The 21,540-nt window shown below is 43.0% G+C and overlaps 1 protein-coding gene across 1 annotated transcript in view; it reads right to left on the bottom strand.

Moving 5' to 3' along the window:
* Window positions 1–19,450, bottom strand: part of ARID5B (AT-rich interaction domain 5B) — a 179,512-nt gene extending 160,062 nt beyond the window's left edge. Inside the window, exons 1-2 of the mRNA XM_045437536.1 lie at window positions 19,054–19,450; window positions 18,354–18,608 (exon numbers count right to left, since the gene is read on the bottom strand). Coding sequence (XP_045293492.1) covers window positions 18,354–18,608; window positions 19,054–19,074 — 276 coding nt within the window. The 5' untranslated portion in view covers window positions 19,075–19,450. The remainder of the gene's footprint in view (window positions 1–18,353; window positions 18,609–19,053) is intronic.
* Between the last annotated feature and the right edge of the window lie 2,090 nt (window positions 19,451–21,540).

The following is a 21,540-nucleotide window of genomic DNA, read 5'->3' as shown; positions in this document are numbered from 1 at the left end:
ATAGTCAGAAATAACACAGACAAAACCCCCTACTTTCCTGGAGCCTACAGTGATTAAGTATGGTGTGTAGTGTATGGTGTGTATGGGGTGTGTGTGTGTGTGTGTGTGTGTGTGTGCACGCGTGTGTGTTAGGGAGAGAGAGGGGTGGGGCAGAAGAGCTAGAATAATAAACAAAATAGGAAGTAAAAAACCTAGAAGAGGCAATAATGAAAGACAAGGGGTGGAACCGGGGATGATTTCAAATTGAGTGGTTGGGGAGTTCTCTCTGCTGAGACCCTAAGGAATAGAAGGAGCTAGCAAGGTTAGGAGGTGAGAGGAGGAGGGAGAAGAACCCAGGACATTGCATGCAGAAAAAACAGAGGATACACAGGCACTGGGGGGAACATGGTGAAATGTCAAACTAAAGGTTAAACACACACACACACACACACACACACACACAAACAACACAGTTGCATGCTTCTAAATTTGAATCCAGATTCCTTTTCTCCAAGTTTCCAGTAGGTTTAGCATGGAAGCTGCATTATAAATCAATTTCCATTGTTAAAAATTGACCAAAATTTTCTTTATGCCACCTTTTCCTCAAAACTTTAATGCCTACATATGTATGGGTTTTCTTGTTTTTAAAAAAAATGTTTACTTATTTTCAGAGACAGAGAGTGGGGGAAAGGGCAGAGAGAGAGAGAGAGAGAGAGAGAGAGAGAGAATCCCAAGCAGGCTCTGTGCTGTCAGTGCAGAGCCCAATGGAGGGCTCAATCTCATGCACCGTATGATCATGACTTGAGCAGAAATCAAGAGTCTGATGCTCAACTGACTGAGCCACCCAGGTGTCCCTGTTTTTTTGTTTTTGTTTTTGTTTTTTTTAAGTAGGCTTCACACCCAGTGCAGAGCCCAACACGGGGCTTGAGCTCAGGACCTTGAGATCAAGACCTGAGCTGAGATCAAGAGTTTGATGCTTAACAGACTGAGCCACCCAGGAGCCCCTACATTTGTATGTTTGGAACACTGTGTTGAAAACAAAGCTGCATCCTCCATGAAAGTTTTCCCATGAAAGAGCTGATTTCCACAGAATTTACAAGATGCAAGTCTCTGACACATGTACAGGGTTGAAGAGTAGCTAGAACATGTTCATCTCCTATAGACACACGTTAGAGACACAAACTGGGACAACAATCCCTCTCATTTGGGTGTTTACATGGACATATACCAATCTAATTTAATGCCCCTCCTCAACCACTGTGCATGAAACATACCTATTTTCTTAGGCAGTAAGGAGCTTGTTTAATTATACCAGCTATAGGGGCCTCCTTCCCCTTCCCTCTGCAGACTTATCATCACACCAGACACAATGCCCTTTCCAGCAAAACTCTCCAAATTCACTGATCAAGATGTTAGGTTTAAGAAAGACCCAATATGGCTTGTTGACATGCTCTAAGACTAACAAATCTTTAAAAGATTAAAGCAATCTGCTGTCTACCATGTATGCCTTCTATAATTAAATGCCCAGAAGAGCGAGGAGGTGTTTGGAAGGAGCCACCCGGGGAGAATACGTAATAAGAGCTAGACAGGGTAAGAAGAATATCCTTCAACCCTCATTGACTAGCCTCATGCTAAAATGACTGGTTCCATCGTTGATGGCTAATCTGGCTCCCAGTGATGCCCACCTCCCAGATTTATGCCCTTGAGTAATCCTCTTCCCAAGAGTGTGGGCTGCACATCAGCTGACAAACAGAATTAGGCAAAGGTGATGCATATCATTTCTGTGATTAGGTTACAAAAGGACTGTGGCCTCTGTTCCACTTGCCCACTGAGAGGAAAGTCAGCTGCCATGCTGGGAACTGGTCCATGGAGAAGCCCATGTGGCACAGCAAGAACCTGAGGGGGGCCCAGCCAACTGCCAGCAAGGAATGAGCCCCTCAGGCCAACAGCCCTCAAGGCCCTGAGGCCTCAACATGCAAGTGAGTGAGCTCAGAAGTAGGTCTTACCTCAGTGAGCTCTGAGATGAGTATAGCCCAGGCGGGATCTGCAACAGCTTTGAGAACCACCCCCCAAGCCCACCCTCTCCCTCTGCCCCCCACCCCCAGCCAGAGGCACCCAACTGAGCCTCGCCCAGACTCCTGATCTACAGAAATGCTAAATAATAAATATAATAAATGATGTTCGAAGACACAAAATTTAGGGTAACTTATTATACAACAATGGATAACTGGCACACTAATCTTTAATATGGGATACATTCATGCATTTTTGTGTGATCATGAAATACAGTCAGTGAAACAAACTGCTTAAATACCAATTTTCACTATGCCTGAAAATTAAACTAATTTCTGCCAAGAAGTGGTAAAAGGCTTCATGCAACTGCCTAAATCTTGACACAACTGCCCATACGAGAGATCTTTTCTTTTTGGGGGGTACCCACAGAAATTTCTAAGAAAACTACTTAACAATATGAGCATACCTTTCTGGATGGAAGGGGCAAAGCAAAAGATAATCTTACTAAGTAAGTTGCTAACTTTGTTTTATCTCCTCTAAGCAAGTAGAGGGAGAAGGGCCGATATTACTCGTCTTGTTAGCACCCCCACAGAACTGTGGGTATAATAATAAATACTGGGTGAATTGAATCGAATAAAAATTTGCAGTCAAAAGGCCTCTTTAAAAATAGAACTGTTTTTCAAGAGCAGTATTGTATTACATCCTTAGCTACCAGAGAAGCCCAAGCCTTGTCTCTCTTTTCCTTCTCCCACCTTTTCTAGATTCATCTTTTAAAGGCCCTTGACACAGCTGACCAGTTAGAATTCTGTCACCTATAAGCACAATCTGCAGGTCCTGTAGACGTACAATCCTCCAATCCTCATGGCCAAGATGTGGCTTCTCTTTGCTTAAAAAGAGAAACAAACAAACAAACAAAAAGGGCAGAAAAAAATTAAGGCCAAAAAAATATTAAGGCAACTGAGAATCTCAATATTCTGACATGCTGAGAATGTTTTCGCTCTGCTGCTTAGAGGGGTCATTTAAGGAATTCGGGGGGTCAGGAATGATTTGAACACCTGCTTGGCTGTCTATTGAATTACTGATCTATAACATCAAAAATGTGGAGTGAGAAACAGGACCTGTAACTGTAAAGACAAAAACCCAGAGCCTGTTGATAATTTTAAAAGACACTACCATTTATGTGACTCATACAATTTGCATTAGGAAAAACATCTTCAGCCTTTTTACTCAATCTCTTTTGCCTGCCCAGATAGTTGGGGATGCGTATTTTACAACCCAATGCATTGTTGCTGAACACACATTCAGCTCCCAGGAGCACAAAACACAATTAGACTATTATGGAGAATATTCACAAGAAACAGAATGGAACAGATTATTTCACTTAAGACACACAGAATTCAATTATTTTCTGTATTTATAACCCATGTACACTCAATTTTGGAATAATTTGGTGAGGAGACGGAGTACTACATCAGGGTTTCCATCTGAATTCTAGTAATCTGATATACACTGTGGGATTAACCCAAAGCAAAAGGATTTAATGGCCCAGCAGGCAGTCTCTATTTTGAAGATCCTTCGTCTGAGATCCCCCAGCCATTTTGGCTGGGACCCCCTTCCCTTCCCTTCTCATCCTTTTGCTGATGTGTTTTTGCTTTTTAAAAGAACCTTGCCTTGCACATTTTAAAGATGTGTGTGAGAATACACTTGCTATCACCACCACCACAGGAGGAGGAGGGAGAGGAGGCATCTAGGAGGTGAAACACATTTTTAAATTGGGAGGGAGGTGGTTAAGAATGGGAAATAGGAGAGGCTTTTTGTTGTTTTAATGAAGGGAAAGTGAGAGTACTTAAAATAAATTCAAAGTTGTGCACATTCAGTAGATCAACACTAGTCTTCTGGAGGTGGTATTGTGGAGGGGGAGGAACCTGAGAAGCAGCAGGTTTGAACTTCCGTTGGTGTACCAATATGGAACATCTAGAATGCAGATTTTGTCTCTTGACACCATCACTCTCCCACCTCATCCTATTTTGTTGTGGCTGATGGAATAGATGCTCCCTCAAGGTCCTTTAAGACCTAAATGGTACAGAACAGAATGGAGATCTGACTGGAAACCTCAAACATGGATCAAAAGCTCTGCACCGAAACAGAAAAGTCTCAGGATAGATGGGAATCCAGGAAGTTTAACTCTATGCAAATTGACAGTTTTTTTCAATTATCATTTTCATACAATAGTTAGTAGTCCAACGGCTCAACCAATAAGTTACCTATTAATAAGCTATTAACAATCTAGCACCATGACAGTCTTCACTGAGACAATAATGTTAGGATTTGGCCCTTGACCAGCAAGGGTGGGGTCGATAGCTAGCATCTGTGAAAGGCCTAGGAGAAGCCAGGCCATGGTTTGGTGCTCTGTGCCCACATAAATTTCATTTGAGATTCACAGTCCAGCAAGCTGAACCCATTTTACAGATAAAGAAACAGAGACCCAGAGAGATTAACTAAGTGGATGACACCCAGCTCCTAACTGGCAAAGTAAGTATTCATATTTGGTTCTCTCACGCTTCCAGACTATGAGTTTATATTCTAACCAGAAAAATCAAATGCACATGTGAAATTATTAATCAGAACTGCCTTCAGATTCCAGTCAAGTCTGACCTGCTAGACCCCCTGAAGTCTGGCCTCAGTCTACCTTATTTTCCACTAAACCCCTGTCCTCTTGCCCAGCTCAGACCATATCTGATATTGCTATGTCCTCCCTTCCTACCCGCCTACAGCTTTTTCTGCCAAGAATGTCCCCTTCTGTCCCCCTCACTCCTCAAAAATCTTTTTCTGTGAAAGCCTTGGTTATTTTCAAGGGCCTGCTCACAAGCTTCCCTCCTCTGGGGTACTTTCAGCATGGCTACTGGTGGCCATGCTCCCAGTCACACACACTTTTCACAGCCAGTGCCTGCACCCTTAGGACTTACTATGGGCGCCAACACAGAGCCCTGGTGTCCTGGCACAACCAGTCCTTCCGTCCCTCCAGACCCTGGAACTCTGGCTAGAGAGAATGGTGAGGACTTGGTCTACTGGCTCTCCCCTCGTCTTTCCTTTGCTGCCCCTTTAGGACCAGTAGGTTCCTTTTGCTTTATTTACAGAAAATGGACCAAATACAAGAAAAGTTTAAAAACTGTAACAATCCAAAGCTTTGCTCTAGAGAGTGCAAGGTGGCAGTCTGGGAAACGGGGGACACGTCTAGACTGAAGACATGTTTTGTTTGGCCCACAGTGTTTTTGAAAGTTGGACCAAACCGCCAACTAAACTTACATGAAAATCTGGATTTCTGACACTTCTCTTGAAAAATGGAGAGATCTGGCAATATGAAATGACATTCCTGCCCAGCAGTGATCGGCAGGATGAGAGAGGCACGATTCAAAGGAGCCACGTGCTCCCTGCTTCCCTCAAGCACGATATTTTCTCCCAGACCTGGCTCATTCCACCTCATCTTACCTGCCTGGCCTGGTGGGCACTTACACAGGTGCATGAGCTCTAGGTCCCTTTCTTCTCTACACAGTGGAAGACATCATGGAGGAGGTGGCTTTTGAACAGGGCCTTGAAAGATGGCCTTTTACTTCACTGGGGGATGCCTCAATGAATTCTACACCCTTTTTCTAAGACTGCCTGTGTTAGTAGTTCGTTTCTAATACAGTTCCTCCACTTGTCAGCAGGATGCCATGCCGTTTTTGCCATCTGTGTTTTGGAATCAAGACACCTCAAGTTCCCATTCTGGGAACTTACCCGATGAAGGAATTTAGAAACCTCCACAAGTCACCTAACCTCTCAGTTTGCCCTTCTGGAAAATGGAGATGACATTACATTCTACCTCATAGCATTATCATCGTAAGAAGTAAATAAAAGGTCACATATGAAACCATAACCATACAGTTTACTATTACCTTTACTAATATCATTTTAGGGGCACTTGAGTGGCCCTGTCAGTTGAGCGTCTGACTTAGGCTCAGGTCATCATTTCGCGGTCGTGAGTTCAAGCCCTATATTGGGTTCGCTGCTGTCAGCACAGAACCTGCTTCAGATCCTCTGTCTCCCTCTCTCCCTCCCTCCCCTGCTTGCACTCGCTCTCAAAAATAAATAAAAACATTAAATATATATATATATATATTTAGACCAGGGGTCAGGCAAACATTTTCTGCAAAAGGGCCAGATAGTAAGTATGTTCGGCTCTGTGCATCACATGGTCTCTATCACAACTGCTGAATTCTGTCACTACAATATGAAAGCTGCCAGAGACGATTTGCAAACAACTGGGTGTGGCTGTGTGCCAATAAAACTTTATTCACAAAACAGGCAGCTGACCAGATTGACCTTAGTTTGCTGACCCCTGTTTTCGATACCCCCACAGCCAGCTAGTGTAAATCAGCTCTGAAGATGCTAGGTAGGTGTCTCACTGATATCTAGAATAGAAAAATAGGTGCCTCCAGTGGGCATCAGTGGCCATCTCTAATCTGTTTACTGGATTCACCAAGATTAGGCTCAGCCCAGAAATCATCCTGCAGGGACTCTGCACATCGTGGCAAGAAACCTCTTCCCAATCTTCATCAGAATCTCTCTAGACCTGAGTTCAAATGTTATTTTCCAAAATGCCTTCATACAGCTTCCCAACGAGATTGGCACCCCTGTCACAGGTCCATATATTTTCACTTCATCACACTGACCTTGCCACACAATCACCCATGACTTGTGATTGTTTGATTGATTACGTACTCCCCACCTGACAGGAAGCTCCGTGAAGGCAGGATCTGCCTGGTTTCTTTCCCACCTCTGTCCCGCCAGGGCCTGTGCTGGCCTGCACGCAGAAGGCACTCTGGAGGGACGGAGCCTGAGTCTCCTCTCCTGTGAAATGTGCAAGAGGCACCACATGCCTGCCTTGGGGGGCATGGGATTTAAGGAGCCCTTTTAAACGTTTTATTCCTCAAGTGCACAGTATTATTATGAGTCATCTGTGTATCAGTCAACTGCCAATTTGCACGTTCCTAGAGAGCAGGATAGAAGCTCTCAAGAGTTTTATACTGAACAAATAAATGAAGGACTAAAATAAACAATGTTCATGAAGGCCTAATTGGAGAATAGGTCAGTAAATGATGAAAGTCCCAATATTAGTCCCTCAATATATTCTAAAGTGATAGGGGACACGAAGATCAGAGTCCTGGTAGAATCGAAGACATCCAGGTTTCAATCCTGGCTCTGAGTCTTAACTGTATGTGACCCTACGCAAGTCACTTAACCTCCCTGGCCTCAGTTGCCTCATCTATAAAGTATGAAATGCTACAATACAACCAACCTTAGAGAATTTCTTTGAGAATTAAATGAGCATTTAATTTACATACCAAGATATATGCAATGCCTGACACTAATAGCTAGTCGATAAACAGAAAATGTAACTTCGTTGAAAACACCATGGGTAAAATTTTTGCAGATGGTTTTGAAAAACAGTAAGTTGGGGCATTTTCTCTGGAATGTGCAGAAGAGAAACCTTTAGGAGAAAATGTATGAATAGGGTTCTAAGATGATGGAGATGGGTTTCCTCCATTTTGGAAAACTCAGTCAGGTTGCTTTCCCCTCCTTACTATGAGAGAATAAGTAAGCTCTATGAGAACAGAAATCTATATCTGTGTATTAGTCAACTCTCATATCCCCATTGTAGAGACACGACACATAGTAGGCATGCAATAAACATTTCTGAATGAAAGAAACCATCCATGAATATCAGATGTAGCAGGAATGCCAATTCCATTTATCACCAAGAGTGCCATCTTGGCAAAGCTTTTCTTAAGCCAGTATAAATGTTACCATCAGAGGGCCCTCCTAAATTCAGGAAAGAATGAGGAAATGAAGGTAAGGTCTAGAGGGGAGTGTGAATATCCAGCCTAGTTTCTGTGTCATCACTGACCCTTGGGTAAGTATCTTGGCATTAAAGTCCATACTGTCATTAGTGATTTTATGAGTGATATACCACAGAGGCATCATCTCCTGGTATAAGACAGGCCGCTCGAATGACCCGCCCTGAATACACCCATGGGAAACTCTTGCCTACTTTCCTCAGAGTACAACCTTAAGAGAGCAGTCCTTCCTCAAAGCAGGAGACCTGCTGTGCCTGAGGGCGCAGGCTTCTAGTTCTACTTGTCACTCACGAACTCTGAGCATGTGGCCAAGATTTTCCTGGGCCTTTCTGTGTCCATTGAATAAAGGGGGCTAGACTCGCTCTCTTGAACGTTCTGCAAGTCGATAAGATGTCCATGACAAATCAGACATGAGCCTTTTTCTTAGATGACCATGGAAACTCTTCCTGATCCTCTTTATCAACAAAGACAAGGGACGTCCAGCCAGTCATGCCTAAAACCAAACATGTCTGTGCAGATGGCAGATCCAGAGAGACCAGCCGCACCTACAGATCTGCCAACGTTCCAGCCAGAAGGATTCTTGAGAATCTGAGAATGTTCTTAGCAACCTTCTCCACCTCTGAACCCTTCACCCCATGTCAGAGGTCTTCATTCTACAATGCAAATTTCCAACCAGAATGTCCCCAAAGCTGGGTGGTCATGGAGGAAAAACATCTAAACCTGAGTCTGTTGTTGGGGAAAGTCACCTGAGTCTGTTTTCGGGGAAAGTCAGAGAAGAAGGCAATGAGGAAGAACATTTTTATTCACTGGCATACTATCTGGATAGTTTGTTTTTGTCCAGTGGTACCCTAAGCTGAGCTCGAACCAGATGATGGTGAGCAAAGCTTGGACTAAAGGGAAAACAGCATTCTGTCAAAATGATTTCCAACTCCATGTTCCACAGGGGGCTTGGGGCAGGCCCAGGGACAAGGAACTGGTGATAACTTGGCCTGTTATCTCTGTAGCATGGAAGACTTCCCATGTGGGGGTAAAAACAAAACAAAAACCACACGTCCATATCCGTATGTACATACACACTTCAATGAATATGTATATGTACATGTACATATTTTTAAAACATATTCCTCCCTTAAGAAGAATACACAGAATTAGCAAATTTAAATTATTTGCACTTAGTTCTTTGTCTCCAGTTATACTGTGTTCTTTTGTGCTGGTAAAACAACATGGGCTTTAATTAGCAAATATCTGTAAATAATTTACTTGCTTTTCAAATATAGCAGAACAATGGGGTCAATTTTCACATACATTTACCCAGCATGCATCTTGGGTCTTAAGCCAGACTCTCCCATTGTTCAATAACTATATCAAGCTGTCCAACTCCTGCTGCCTCCCTGGTGGCGGGTGGGGGTAGGGGGCCAGACACCCAAGTTCCAGTAGCAACATCCCATTTTCCAAGACCCCAGAAGGCAAGCACAGAGCGTTGTCCAGCCCAAGCTACAACACACACTTACGATCTCTAACCCTGGGGCCTGCTGCAAGGAACGTGGAGGTGTGCCAAGAGCAAGGGGCATTTCATGGCGGCAGGATGCAGGTGCTCCACAGCCCTGCTGCCTCCGACCCCTGACAGCGTGAGCCCCAAAACGTAAGGCGCGACATCTGAGGCCTATGAATCACAGCCTCGTGTAGGCTCTGCAGGGTTAAAGCTGAGCACCACACATGCAGTGCAAAGAAAGATGTTAAATCAAATGAGAATGACTGCTCCAAGACTGGAGGCACTATTATTTTGAATAAGATTGAAAAGGCCAGAAAAAGCAATTCAAAAACATTTCAATTATGTATTTCCCAGAACTACATCTTTGAGCAACTAATGCAAATGTTACCACCACAATAAAACTTCTTCCCACATAAAAGCATATAAAACAGGTTGAACAGCATATACTTTATATATCATATGCATATTTTTGACTATTAATAAAAAATTCAAAATCTATGTATGCTTTACTCTCCTAAGCAATACAGTAATTATGATTAAGGGACAGGCAGCACAAAAAGAACCAATTTATCTTCTCGTGCTCAGGAATACTATTGTGTAACTAAGCAACTAAAGACAAAATATGGTCTAATTAATTCACTCCTATGCTTATTTAAAAGACACAATTAGAACATTTTTATTTTCCAGCCTGCACAGTAGCTCAACATGCTTGAGGGTGTAGAAAGCAAAGCCTATTATTCTCAAAGACAAGAGTTTAATGTTTAGTGCCACTGATCAGGCTTGGAACTCAATACTGGGGAGGAGGGGGGGTGTTCCGCAGCCTGGGTGTGCTCCGAGTCACGAAAAAGGAAAGGTAAGGTGGGGGGAAAGATGTCCGTGGGGCCACTAGCTTGACTAGTAACACATGGCCTCTCCTCCATTTTCCTCACCGTGGGCCAAGAATGGAGACAGGGCTGTGAACTTGATGGTCACGTGGGTAAGGACATACACTACCGTGCGTCTATTTATACAGCCACAGAGATTCTATAGAAAATTCATGTAATTAAACCACACGTCCTCGTCTGTGTGATAAATGTCAAATATCCATCTTTGACGCTGCTAACAGTGCATCTGATTTTAAAAGCAGAATTAATTTACGCGTGTGTGCTACAGATTGATGCCATTAGCATGATTCTAAAGCACCCTTTCAGTAATAATCATCATCTGCATGCTTGAAATGTGTTGTGGATACGGATGCTCACAGGCCAGGATGTGATCCGTGCTTCTGAAGGCCAAGGTCCGGGTTCTAATCTCCAGCGGGCCGGCAAAGATCACGGTGTGGCTGGAAAAAGCCATCCGTGCCTGTGCAAGGGCATGGGAGCAAATTTTTCGAGAAATGCAGGAAACCCACGACCACCTCTCTGAGAAGCCAATGAATCCTTCATCCAACAACCGATAAATTTGTTTGAAATTTCTTTAAAAGCCAAACCAAAGGGTAATCACAGGCTACAATATTATTCTGAGTGGAAGATGGCAAACATCCAACTACCCTGGCTATAATAAATGACACGCAAATACATTTGATTTGAGCAATTATATTCTGGATATCGGTTAAAACCAGACTTTGATAAATGGGCTTGCATCATGTATCACTAGATGCCGCTACGAACAATGGTATGCTTGATTCATAATTAATAACCAAGTATTTACATGTATGGACTCGTGTACTTCATAAAAATAACATTTCCTTAGTATGTGCCTGACACTCTAAATGTCAAGGGAGGTTTTAATTGCTTACAATTTTGACTCACCATCAAACACTGGCCTAGTTAAGACCATCAGTCTGAAAAACATGCTGGCTGGAAGTAGCTGCAACCACACTCAGGTGAGGAGGGACTGTTCCCCTCAAGTCCACTCTTTGCTCAGAGTGCCACCCCACAGCCCTGACTTTTTATGGGCTGAGGGCCGAAGGTTGGAAAAGTATTCAAATGGATAGAGATGCTGGCTCTTAGCCTCATCATCCAGTCCCAAACAGGCACCGATTTCTTTGGTGAGTACGCCTCAAGAAAATCCTGTACGCTGTTTCACATCCTCGGTGCAAGACAACCGTGGATTTTAGAAGAGAAATAAAAAGTGTGAGATGGGGTGCTGCAGCTGGCCTACGTGTGAATGGCCGACAGTGGGTCCTCTGCCAGAAGACGCTGGGCCAAGCTTAAAGAAAGCAGGTGGTGGGAAAGGACATTTTAAATGACTTATGTCATTCAGTTATTCAATAAATACTTAGTGAATAGCGCTGAATAAGGTGTGGGGACCCAGAGGTGAGTAAGGCCCAACCCTCAGTTCCTGAGAACCACCCTGGGGTGGGGAGGGGGGCGGGAGTGAGAGGCAAAGGGAAAGAACACAGATAAGCATCACAGAACGTACATGTGCAAAGTACAGGGGAGGCTCAAACCTACCAAGGCCCCGTAAGAACCCTGAGGGCAGGGATTCTCGCCTATCTTGTTCACGGCTGTATCCCCAGGGCCTAGAACAGGCTCTGGCACAAAGTAGGTGCTCTATAAATAAGCACTGAGTGAATGAGACTTCGAAGATAAAGACAATACTTTCTAGTTTCCAGAAAGATCATGAAAGGCTATAAATAGTGACTTTAGTTAATCTCCGCTTTAACTAAGAAGCACAGAGAGAGTCTGACAGCTTTTCTGTGACCCATGTCTGTCCAAGAGGGTAAACTATGAGCTCTTTCAGGGCTGAGGCCATTCTCCTTCATCTCTGTATCCCGTTGTTCAGCACATAGTAAACTTTCAATCAGCATCTGAGGAACTGAATAAGTTCCTGTTCCAAAAATCATGCAGATAGCGAGCCTTCCCTTGACCACATGTTGCATTTATTGTCAACACAATTCTCCGTGTTATAGAACGTCTTTTGCTGTTTTTACCTTTTTAAAAACGTGTTGATCTCATCTCTCTACCAAGATTGATAAGCTTCTTGAGAAACAGGGTCACACCACGAACTGTTTGCAACCATCTCCGCACCTAGCAGAGCTCTAAGTACATGGTCAGCATTCAACAAGTAGTTTTTGATTAACTCAAGACCGATGATACCAACATTTGCTGGAGTTAGGATCTTAACCATACAAAATATAACTCAGTATACATTCTACTGATTCTCAACTTTTAACGTCATTAGACTCAATGCTAAAACAGATTTGTTTATGTAAATATTTTTGACATATTAATGTTAAATTATTTCTTAATATTTACTGGATCTTGCTCCAACCCAAGTAAGAAGGAGAAAAAAGTACACAATCACATTCCCTATTTCAGATCAACTCCACAGGCCAGGGGTCAGCAGACATTTTTGTAAAGGGCCAAATAGTAAATAATTTCCACTGTGCGGGCCATATGGTCACTGTCACAATTACTCAACTCTGCCACTGGAACCTGAGAGCAGCTATAAACAATGTGTAAACAAATGAGTCTGACTATGTTCCAATAAAACTTTATTTACAAAAACAGACAGTGGTTCAGATTTGGCCCTCCAGCCTTAGTTCGCTGATACTTGTCACAGTCCAATAAATTCTCTCCATATAATTCATTAGTTCTCACCCTAGTTCTAAAGGGCCAGCCAATTAAGTTACTCCTTCTCATAGTTTACAATCATTTCTAAAAATAATAATAACTAATATAACTGCATCTATCCTTTGCTGAGCTCTTGTGTATTAAGTACTATGTTAGTTAGCAGGCCTTTCTTATTATTATTTCTAATTCTCTTGGCAAAGTAGAGATCATTAAGTCCATTTTACAGATGGAGAAACTAAGGCTCGGAAAAGTTAAAGAAATTGTCCAAGGCCAGTGAGGTCACTGAAGAGGTGTCAGAAATTTTTAAAAGCCAGCTCATGGGTACAGACCTGAGACTGAGTAGCCATCCAGCCCCTCCTGGATTTCAGAATGTGTCTGACCAACCTGAGATATGATACAATCAGGCAATCTTTGAAACAAATCCTGCTGATCCAGATGACAGACAGCATACCTCAATACAAACATGTAAATCTTCAAGGAGCTTTTTATCTTGGTGACATAGCTAAACCCATCACATGGATGAAAGCCAACCTGATTTGGGGAGACCTGTATTGGCTATCTGTACTAGTAAACTAACCTACGTGCCGTCTTCTCATAGAGAAAACCTTTCTTTAGGAAGGTCTATGGTAGTCGTCTCAAACTTCAAGGAGAACAGTAATACGAATGTTAATGATAATAATAATGAGTCACCCATTACTGAAGATTCTTCCATATGCCAACTGTAAACACTTTATATGTATTAACTCATTTAATCTCTAAAATAATCCTCAGAAGTAGGCACTATGTGTCCATTTTATAGATGAGAAAATTGAGGAACAGAGAGTTTAAAACTTGCCCAAGATCACATAGCTAAAGCAAGACTGTTCAAAACGCAGGATCCTTGACCCCAATTCCAGAGATTCTAATTGAGTTAATTTCAACAGGCTCTTTGGAATATGAAATTTTGACAAAGTTTTAATGAGGTAAGCACTTTTAGAAATCCTGACTACATGCTAGCCTCTGTAATGCCCAGATGTGCTAGATCCTGACTTCCTGACAGAATTGGCTTACTCATCCACACTCACAGTTGCAGGTGACCAGTAAAGCTTCTTGTAGAATCTAGCCCATGGTCAGGCTGGAATCCAAGCTTGCACATCCACCTATTTTAAAGGGGTATATTGCCAATAGATTAAGCGCTTGGCACTTTGAAAATGAATGTAATCAGAAGTTACCCAGTAACAGAACCAATTACCCGCCTACTTTGCCATTTTCCTCCTCTGAAGAGATACTGGCTGAATGGCAATTGTGGGTAATTACTAAAGACACTTAACTCCTTGTATATGGCCCTGCTATTCACTTTCATGGTAATTTAAGACAGTATCATGATTAGGCCTGGGAACCTCCACACAGACATAAAAGTTATTCTGCTTATCGTTTATAAATTAAGAATATCTAGCATAAAGTCCACCATAATCATTACTCTTTTCTATTTATGTAAGGACTACACAGTTAATGAAGTACTTTTGTCCATACATATTCACAACAAGCCATAGACAGTCAGCCTTATTATTGTTCCCATTTCACTGCTAAAGAAACTAAGGCTCAGAGTGTTTATGACGGTTCAAGGTCAAACAAATAATAAGCTGCAGAATCAAGACACGACTCTGGGGGTGCCCGGGTGGCTCAGTCGGTTAAGCGTCCGACTTCGGCTCAGGTCATGATCTCACGGTTTGTGGGTTCGAGCCCCTTGTTGGGCTCTGTGCTGGCGGCTGAGAGCCTGGAGCCTGCTTCGGATTCTTTGTCTCCCTCTCTCTCTGCTCCTCCCCCACTCATGCTCTGTCTCTCTCTCAAAAATAAATAAACATTAAAAAAAAAAAAAAAGACATGACTCTGGACTGCTCTTCCTCAACACCAGAGGCCAGCTCTGGAAGTATGGGAAGGCAGCAGTGCATGTAAGTATGCAAGTCATTATCATAATCAGTACAACTAACAATAAATTGTCAATGGTGATGAATCATGGTACTAAAATGCAACTATTCTTGTTAGCTACCACTAGCTAGAATTAGCTGAACTTTATAAAATAAGAATGGTTCTTCTACCTAAAATCTAGTGACCTTTGGTAAAACTGATTGACTAGTCATGATTCTAAAATGAACAAGCACCTGCCCACATTAGTACATACTTCTAGAATATAATATGATGCATTAAGCAGGGTGGGATTCAGTGGGAAGATAAACCAACCCTAAAATTTAGGAAGACCTAGGTCCTACTCTGGTGACCTTTGACAAACCACATAATCTCCCTAAGCCTCTGTCTCCATCTGTAAAATGGCATACAAAGTCCTGCCTTATCCAGCCTCTTCCAGTTATTGCAAGGATCAATAAAATATTCCCCAAAAAGGCCCTCTGCAGATCACAGCAAACCACACAGGGACGCTATTTCTAATCTCGCACAATGATAATTTTCCTGCTTTTAGAACTGACGTCTTTACATTTCAAGAAATCATAAATAGACAGAATGGTTCTCTTAAACCAAAAAAGCATACTGAGTCCTGGCTGTCCTTTTGAAATGGATGCTGATGTCAGCGCAATCAAGAAATTATTAACCTCCATTTGGTTACTTAAAATAAACTGTACTGGCTGATTAAATGTGCTGAACATTTTCTCCAAGTAACCGTGCACATCACCAAGAAACCTTTCTCGTTCGGTCACACTTTGCAAATGGCAAATGCATCATTCAAAACTATTTAAAATCAATAACAAAAATCATCTCACTGTATATAAACAAGTTAATGGAGTAAGTGAAAACAAAGCAAATTTCTTAATGAGAGGACCCTGTTGCCCCCTCTAGGTGCCTGCAGTAAATGCTGGTTTCTGTAGGCTCTCCAGAGGAGACGGCTGCTGCTATTCAGCTAATGAATGACTAACTTAGGCCAGGGGGGAAATGACATCACCAGGGTGGAAAACCGATCTGCATTGGGAAACTTTCTACCTGCTTTACATTTGTCATAATTATTTTGCACAATGCAGCCTGCATTTGCATAATTTTGAGGCGTGTCATTATCTCAATTGAAAATTGTTTTAATATGGCTGAATAATTCACAATGACATCAGCCAAAGTCCTAATGAAATATACAAGTATAATCATACAGCTAATTACCAGCCGTGTTAGCATTAAAAAACAAATCATGCATAATATTAGACGATGTATACGCAGCTGAGGATTATAAATAGAGCCATCTCCCTCCCCAAACCCCCTAGAGTTTACTTTTAAATGGCAAGATTAATTTTCTTAGGTATGGCTCATATAGCAGTGACGAAATGTACAGATCATTACAACGGCTCACTTTCATTTCCCCTTAATGAACAATTTTTTAAAAATCGTGTGTTTAAAAGTACTGTATATCTATCCATTACCAGCAGTTCTAACAGATGCAACCTTGGGCTATTATTGTTTTTATTCTTAAATCAGAATTCACCATTTAATTACACCAACAGAAATTAAAACTGCACCAAGTGGGGTCAACTTGGGGTCTTTAAAAGTATTTCAATTTCAATTAAAAAAAGAGAGAGTGTGTGTGACCACAAAATATCTCATAAAACACTGAATAATTTCCTTCTGGGTTTAGTCAGAAGTCTATTAGGCACCAGCTCTTTTCTGGATATTTAATCCTTCCCTTTTCCAGATCACAGGCCATGTTGAAGTAATAAATTTGAAAAGCAAATAATAAGAAATCAGGAGGGGGAGGGGAGGAAGACAGCTGCGCAGGAAAGTTGGGTCGGGGGAGGGGGCCGAGCTAGACCTCGGGAGGGGGAAGAGCTCAACCTGTTGGTAGGTTGCAGGATTTTTCACAGTATTTCCAAACAACACCTTTGTAAAATTGCAGGCAGACGTCGGGAAGTAAGAACGTTTAAAACCCAAAGCTGGCAGTGGAAGGCGGGGGGAGGGGGGGGCGGCATTCGGGGAGGGGGGCGGGGCTTATTTCCGAAGAGGCAGATCCGAGGGCGAAGGTTTTGACGAACTCCAGTAATTAACCGGCATAGACCACTGATGGGTAATTCGAGCCTGGGAGAGGGAGTGAACTGGCGATGCCAAAAGTAAAATCAACTCCATCAGACCAAGGGATTCTGGAAGGACAGGCAGGCAGCTCTACGCTCCGGGATGAGTTAAACGCGGAACCATTCATTTAACAAAAAGATCCTACACCTACCTCGAAAGCTCGAGGGCCTGGCACAGAGCTAGCTGCCCTCAAAAGTCTCAGTTTGATCACCCTGCTCTCGCTTGGGAAACACAAAGCCTTGCCAGGCGGCCGCGCGCCCTCCCTCCCCACCGCACCGAGGGCACTGCCTCCCCAAAATAGTTCCCCCGGTGGGTATCGCGGCGCTGAGGTCGGTCAGCTGACGAGGGGAGCCCGCAGAACTGCGGTCACACATGAAATGACAGAGCCGAAGGGAGGCGGCCGCCCCGGCGCCCGGTGACAGCAGCTCACCTCGGGCGTCCTCCCGGGAGCGCGGCTAGCGCCCCCGCGGCCGCCCAGAAACGTGCCGGCGAAGCTCGGTCCCTCCCCACCCTTCCCGGGAGCGCCGTCTGGGCACGGAGGCCGCGGGACCCGCGGGGCCAGTGGGCGAGCACACACCCCTCTGCCCTTCCCTCCCCCGTCCCGGTCCCACACATCCCAGAAGATCGCGCTGGAAGACGTCCACTTTGCGTGGAGTAATTGAAAACTAGAACATCAAATGGCTTGTCCGAGGGGGAGGGGGGTGGGGGCGAGAGATAGTTGTTAATGCTTAACGTGTTTGTGCCGGTTACACGACCGCTTTGAAATCCGCCCGGGCAGATCTGCAAGTTATTTGAATGTATTATTCCAGTACCTGTCATTTATCACTTTATTCAACACGTCTTTGCCAACTCAATAGCTTTTGATCTCACTCTGCCTCCATTTCGTAATTTCCGCCCTCTTAAACATATCAAATACTTACTTTAAAAAAAAAAAAAAGTGAACAATATCGAAACCCACCGAAAGAAATCCACCCAGCCCCGACCGAGCCAGACGCGAAGGTAAAATTTTCAAAAGGCAAAAAATATAAAAAAGCATGTGATGTTCAAGCGGCAGTAGCAAGAGAGAGAACGATCACACACACACACACACACACACACACACACACACACATCCTTGAACAAAACCCTTCTCGAACAAGTTATTTGATCTTGACTAAAATCAGCAGTTGGATCCTCTTTGTAAAGCTGACAGCCAAACTCTGACAATGGCAAAATACTCGAGCCCCAGCTAGTGGCGCTACCCCTTTAAAAAAGGAGTCGATCCTGCTCGCCTGCAGAAGTGAATACAGTATTTTCAAGCTTGCCCTGTAATAAGCATTACTAGGGGAGGGGGGGGGGATAATAAAGAAAGAAGAGAGGGAGATATAAGTTTACCACCTCGCCATGGTCGCTATTTCTGCCCTGGGGAGTGTCTTCTGGGAGGAAATAAAGTTTAGAGCTGGATAAAAGTTGCCGGCTGGTCCTCTCTTCCCACAACAGCTGGAGCTCCGCTATGCAAATCGGATCCTTTGGCGTACATCTTACAAAGAAAAAGTCGCCAAGGGACAAAATTCTTGGTTTGCCTTCAAGGTGGAATTGAAAAGCCTTGTAGAAAATGTAAGGTCCGTGCAAGCCACACGGTGAGCCGACCCACTGCAGGGGAAAAAAAGCACCAAATAAATAACGTAGCCATCAGAGCACAAACATCTATTCCCAGACACATTTACACACAGACATCCACACTCTTAATACAGAAGAGCCAACAGATATAAAGCTGGGTGGAAAAATAATAGAGCCCACAAATTTTCTGCCTCCCTTAAAAATAAAAAAAAAAATTAAAAAAAAAATAAAAAACTCCGGGCACCCCCACCGCCACCTCTCCCTACTTCTCCATCTGAGGCGGTAAAATTACATTATGTATGTATGATCAGTGCAGGGATTTTTTTAAACAATAAAAATGATTTGGGGGGATGCAGAGGGTAAAAGTTTGGTGAAAAGTTTGTGGGGGGTGTGGGTGGGTGCAGAGGTGTGGGTGAGTTGGGGGGCTGGGGGGTGCCGGGGGGTGCCGGGATCGGAGGAGCGGAGGAGAGCGAAATACCTGGAGTGAGTTGGGCTCCATCTCGACGTTCTGAATTGATTGAACTCAACATTCTCTCCAAACTTGTTGGCTTGAATGGATTGCATCAGGTCCTGGCAGGGAAAAACATTCTCTGCCTTAAGCTGGCGTAATGTCTCAATATAAAACTGAGCTCTTGCCTCCCCTTCGGCACCAAAATGATTGAAAATATGTCCTAATATTTCTCTGACGACTCAATTTTCAGCTCCTGTCAAAACTGTGTAGGTTTCCTTCCAAATGTGGGATGATCAAATTCATAATCGGAAGTAAGGTTCTGTCCGATCTCGGCGGGAAGCGGATGGATCAAGGCAAAAAACATATAGGAAGGTTTGTAAAAATAAAATCCACCCTAAAACTGTGTGAAGATGAGATCTCCCTTTTCCCAATCTCCCTTGTCTAGGGGTGTCGTCTAGTGAGATTTTTGGAGGAGACGAGAGCTCGCGAGCTCCGCTTTGCATCTGACAGGACCTGCTTGTATATGTCTAATATAAAGAACATTTCCTGCAGAGATTCCGGGGCGCTGCTCCTCTTTCTAATGCTCCTTAGCAGATTTGCTGTTATTAGACATGTAGATTTGTTTGATAGTTAAATTACGCTTCCTCACTGCCATGTTTTCGAGAACTAATCTGTTAAATTATCTTTTGATGCCTATTTACATGGAAGGGAAAAGTGGGTTATCGATTATATAAACATATAAATATTAATGCATTTGTTCGCTTCGCAAAAAAAAAAAAAAATACTCAGCGGAAAAAAAAACCCAGAAAGACAAGTGAGCAATGCACAAACATCTCAGGATTTTGCAAACAATATTGAACGGACAGCGACTGCATTTAGGGACTGGAACAATAAACGATGCATGATAAATCAATAAATGCGAGCAGCGAGTCTGCTCGGAATATGAATTCAGGCTCCCGGTTCTGCGTGTGCATTCTTTAATTTTGAAGTATATACACTAGTACGTGTTTACAATGCTGATGGACGCCAAGGGCGCTCTCAAATGATAATGTGTTTATATAACCCAGCGCTACAGGAATAATATACCGACTCCTACCCCACCCCCATCCCCTCCCCCGCCAAAAAAGGGAGGGGAGCTTCCTCAATAATAGTTTGAAACTGAAAAAATCCATTTGCAAACTAGTTAAATACAACCAGAAATTAAGCTGTTGAAAACCGGGGGCATGAACCGTAAGACAATAAAGGTTTTAAATGTGTATATTTATTGTTCTGGAGCCCTGGAGCATTGCGAGGTTTGCATGCACGGCTATTATGCAAACACAGAGAAACTTAAGAGCGACAGAACAAGGAACAGGCAGAGACTGCAAAGCCCTCGCTCGCTCCGACCCAGCTGCCCGTCCTCCGCCAGGCTAGATTGCATTTTCGCAGTGTTGATGTAAAATGGTGTACTCGCTTCCCCCACGCTCCCCACCCCCTTCCCCGCTCTCCTCCCACTCCTTCCAGTGCCTCCCGCCCCCCCTCCCCGATTTTATTATATTGGCACCAATCTTTCTAAAGTGGGTCTGGCATGCTAAAAAAGTAAACATGTACTATATGGGGAATAAGGTCTGTATAGTATGACAGTTGAAACTTGATCTGTGATAAAATTACAGGATGTTGAAATTACTAGTAAGCTATTTTTAACGCTTTCGCAACGTTTCACCTCTAGTCACAGCATCTAGTTGAAACAGGATTACTTTAATGAAAATTATATTCACATGGCTGAAGTTAATACACCCGGCAGAACACAAATGCCTCATATTCAGTGACTTGAGGTGGAAAGACCCTCTGTGTGTATTTTTATGCCTTTTCATAACGTCTGCGTCCGCTGCAGTAAGAATTAGGGCACTTAACATTATCTAAACCACATTTTTGATTCAGAACATGGGGAAGTAATAAAAGGCAAGATCTATCTCGTTTCTATACACACAGAGATAAACGAAAGAAAATGGCAGATCCTCCAATTACAATAAGTAATAAAAGCCCATGCCAGAGAGCCGGTATTCTTAAAGATGAAAACTATTTTAATAATTTAAAGTAATATCACAACTCTGCACCATGAAGGAGGACAATGTAACAATTCGCAGTCTCCCATCTTTGCATTAGCCAGATTATGACTTGCACATCACTCTTTAATTATCTTCCTTGAAATTTCATCTGATCTTTCTATTTTATAAACATGGGTTACAAAGAGAAATTACAGCTCTCTAGCGTTTTCTCTCTCTTTTTAACTTTATGATGCATACTGCAGACGTTTGATTAGAATAACCCATTTTGTTCATTTTTTTAACATATGAATGGACTTGACTGAAGGGTATTTTACGTATCTTTTTTTTTAAATACAGGAGAGATGCCTAAGGCTTCAGTTAGTCGCTGTCCTGTTAGCGTGAATATATACATCCAGTTCAAGACATCCTATATTTAAAAACTTGAATTGCAGTATTTTGACAAGATCATGTTTGAGATCGACTCTGA

Source organism: Leopardus geoffroyi, chromosome D2, assembly GCF_018350155.1.
Source record: "Leopardus geoffroyi isolate Oge1 chromosome D2, O.geoffroyi_Oge1_pat1.0, whole genome shotgun sequence".
NCBI lineage: Eukaryota > Metazoa > Chordata > Mammalia > Carnivora > Felidae > Leopardus > Leopardus geoffroyi.
This window is presented reverse-complemented; position numbering and strand designations above follow the sequence as displayed.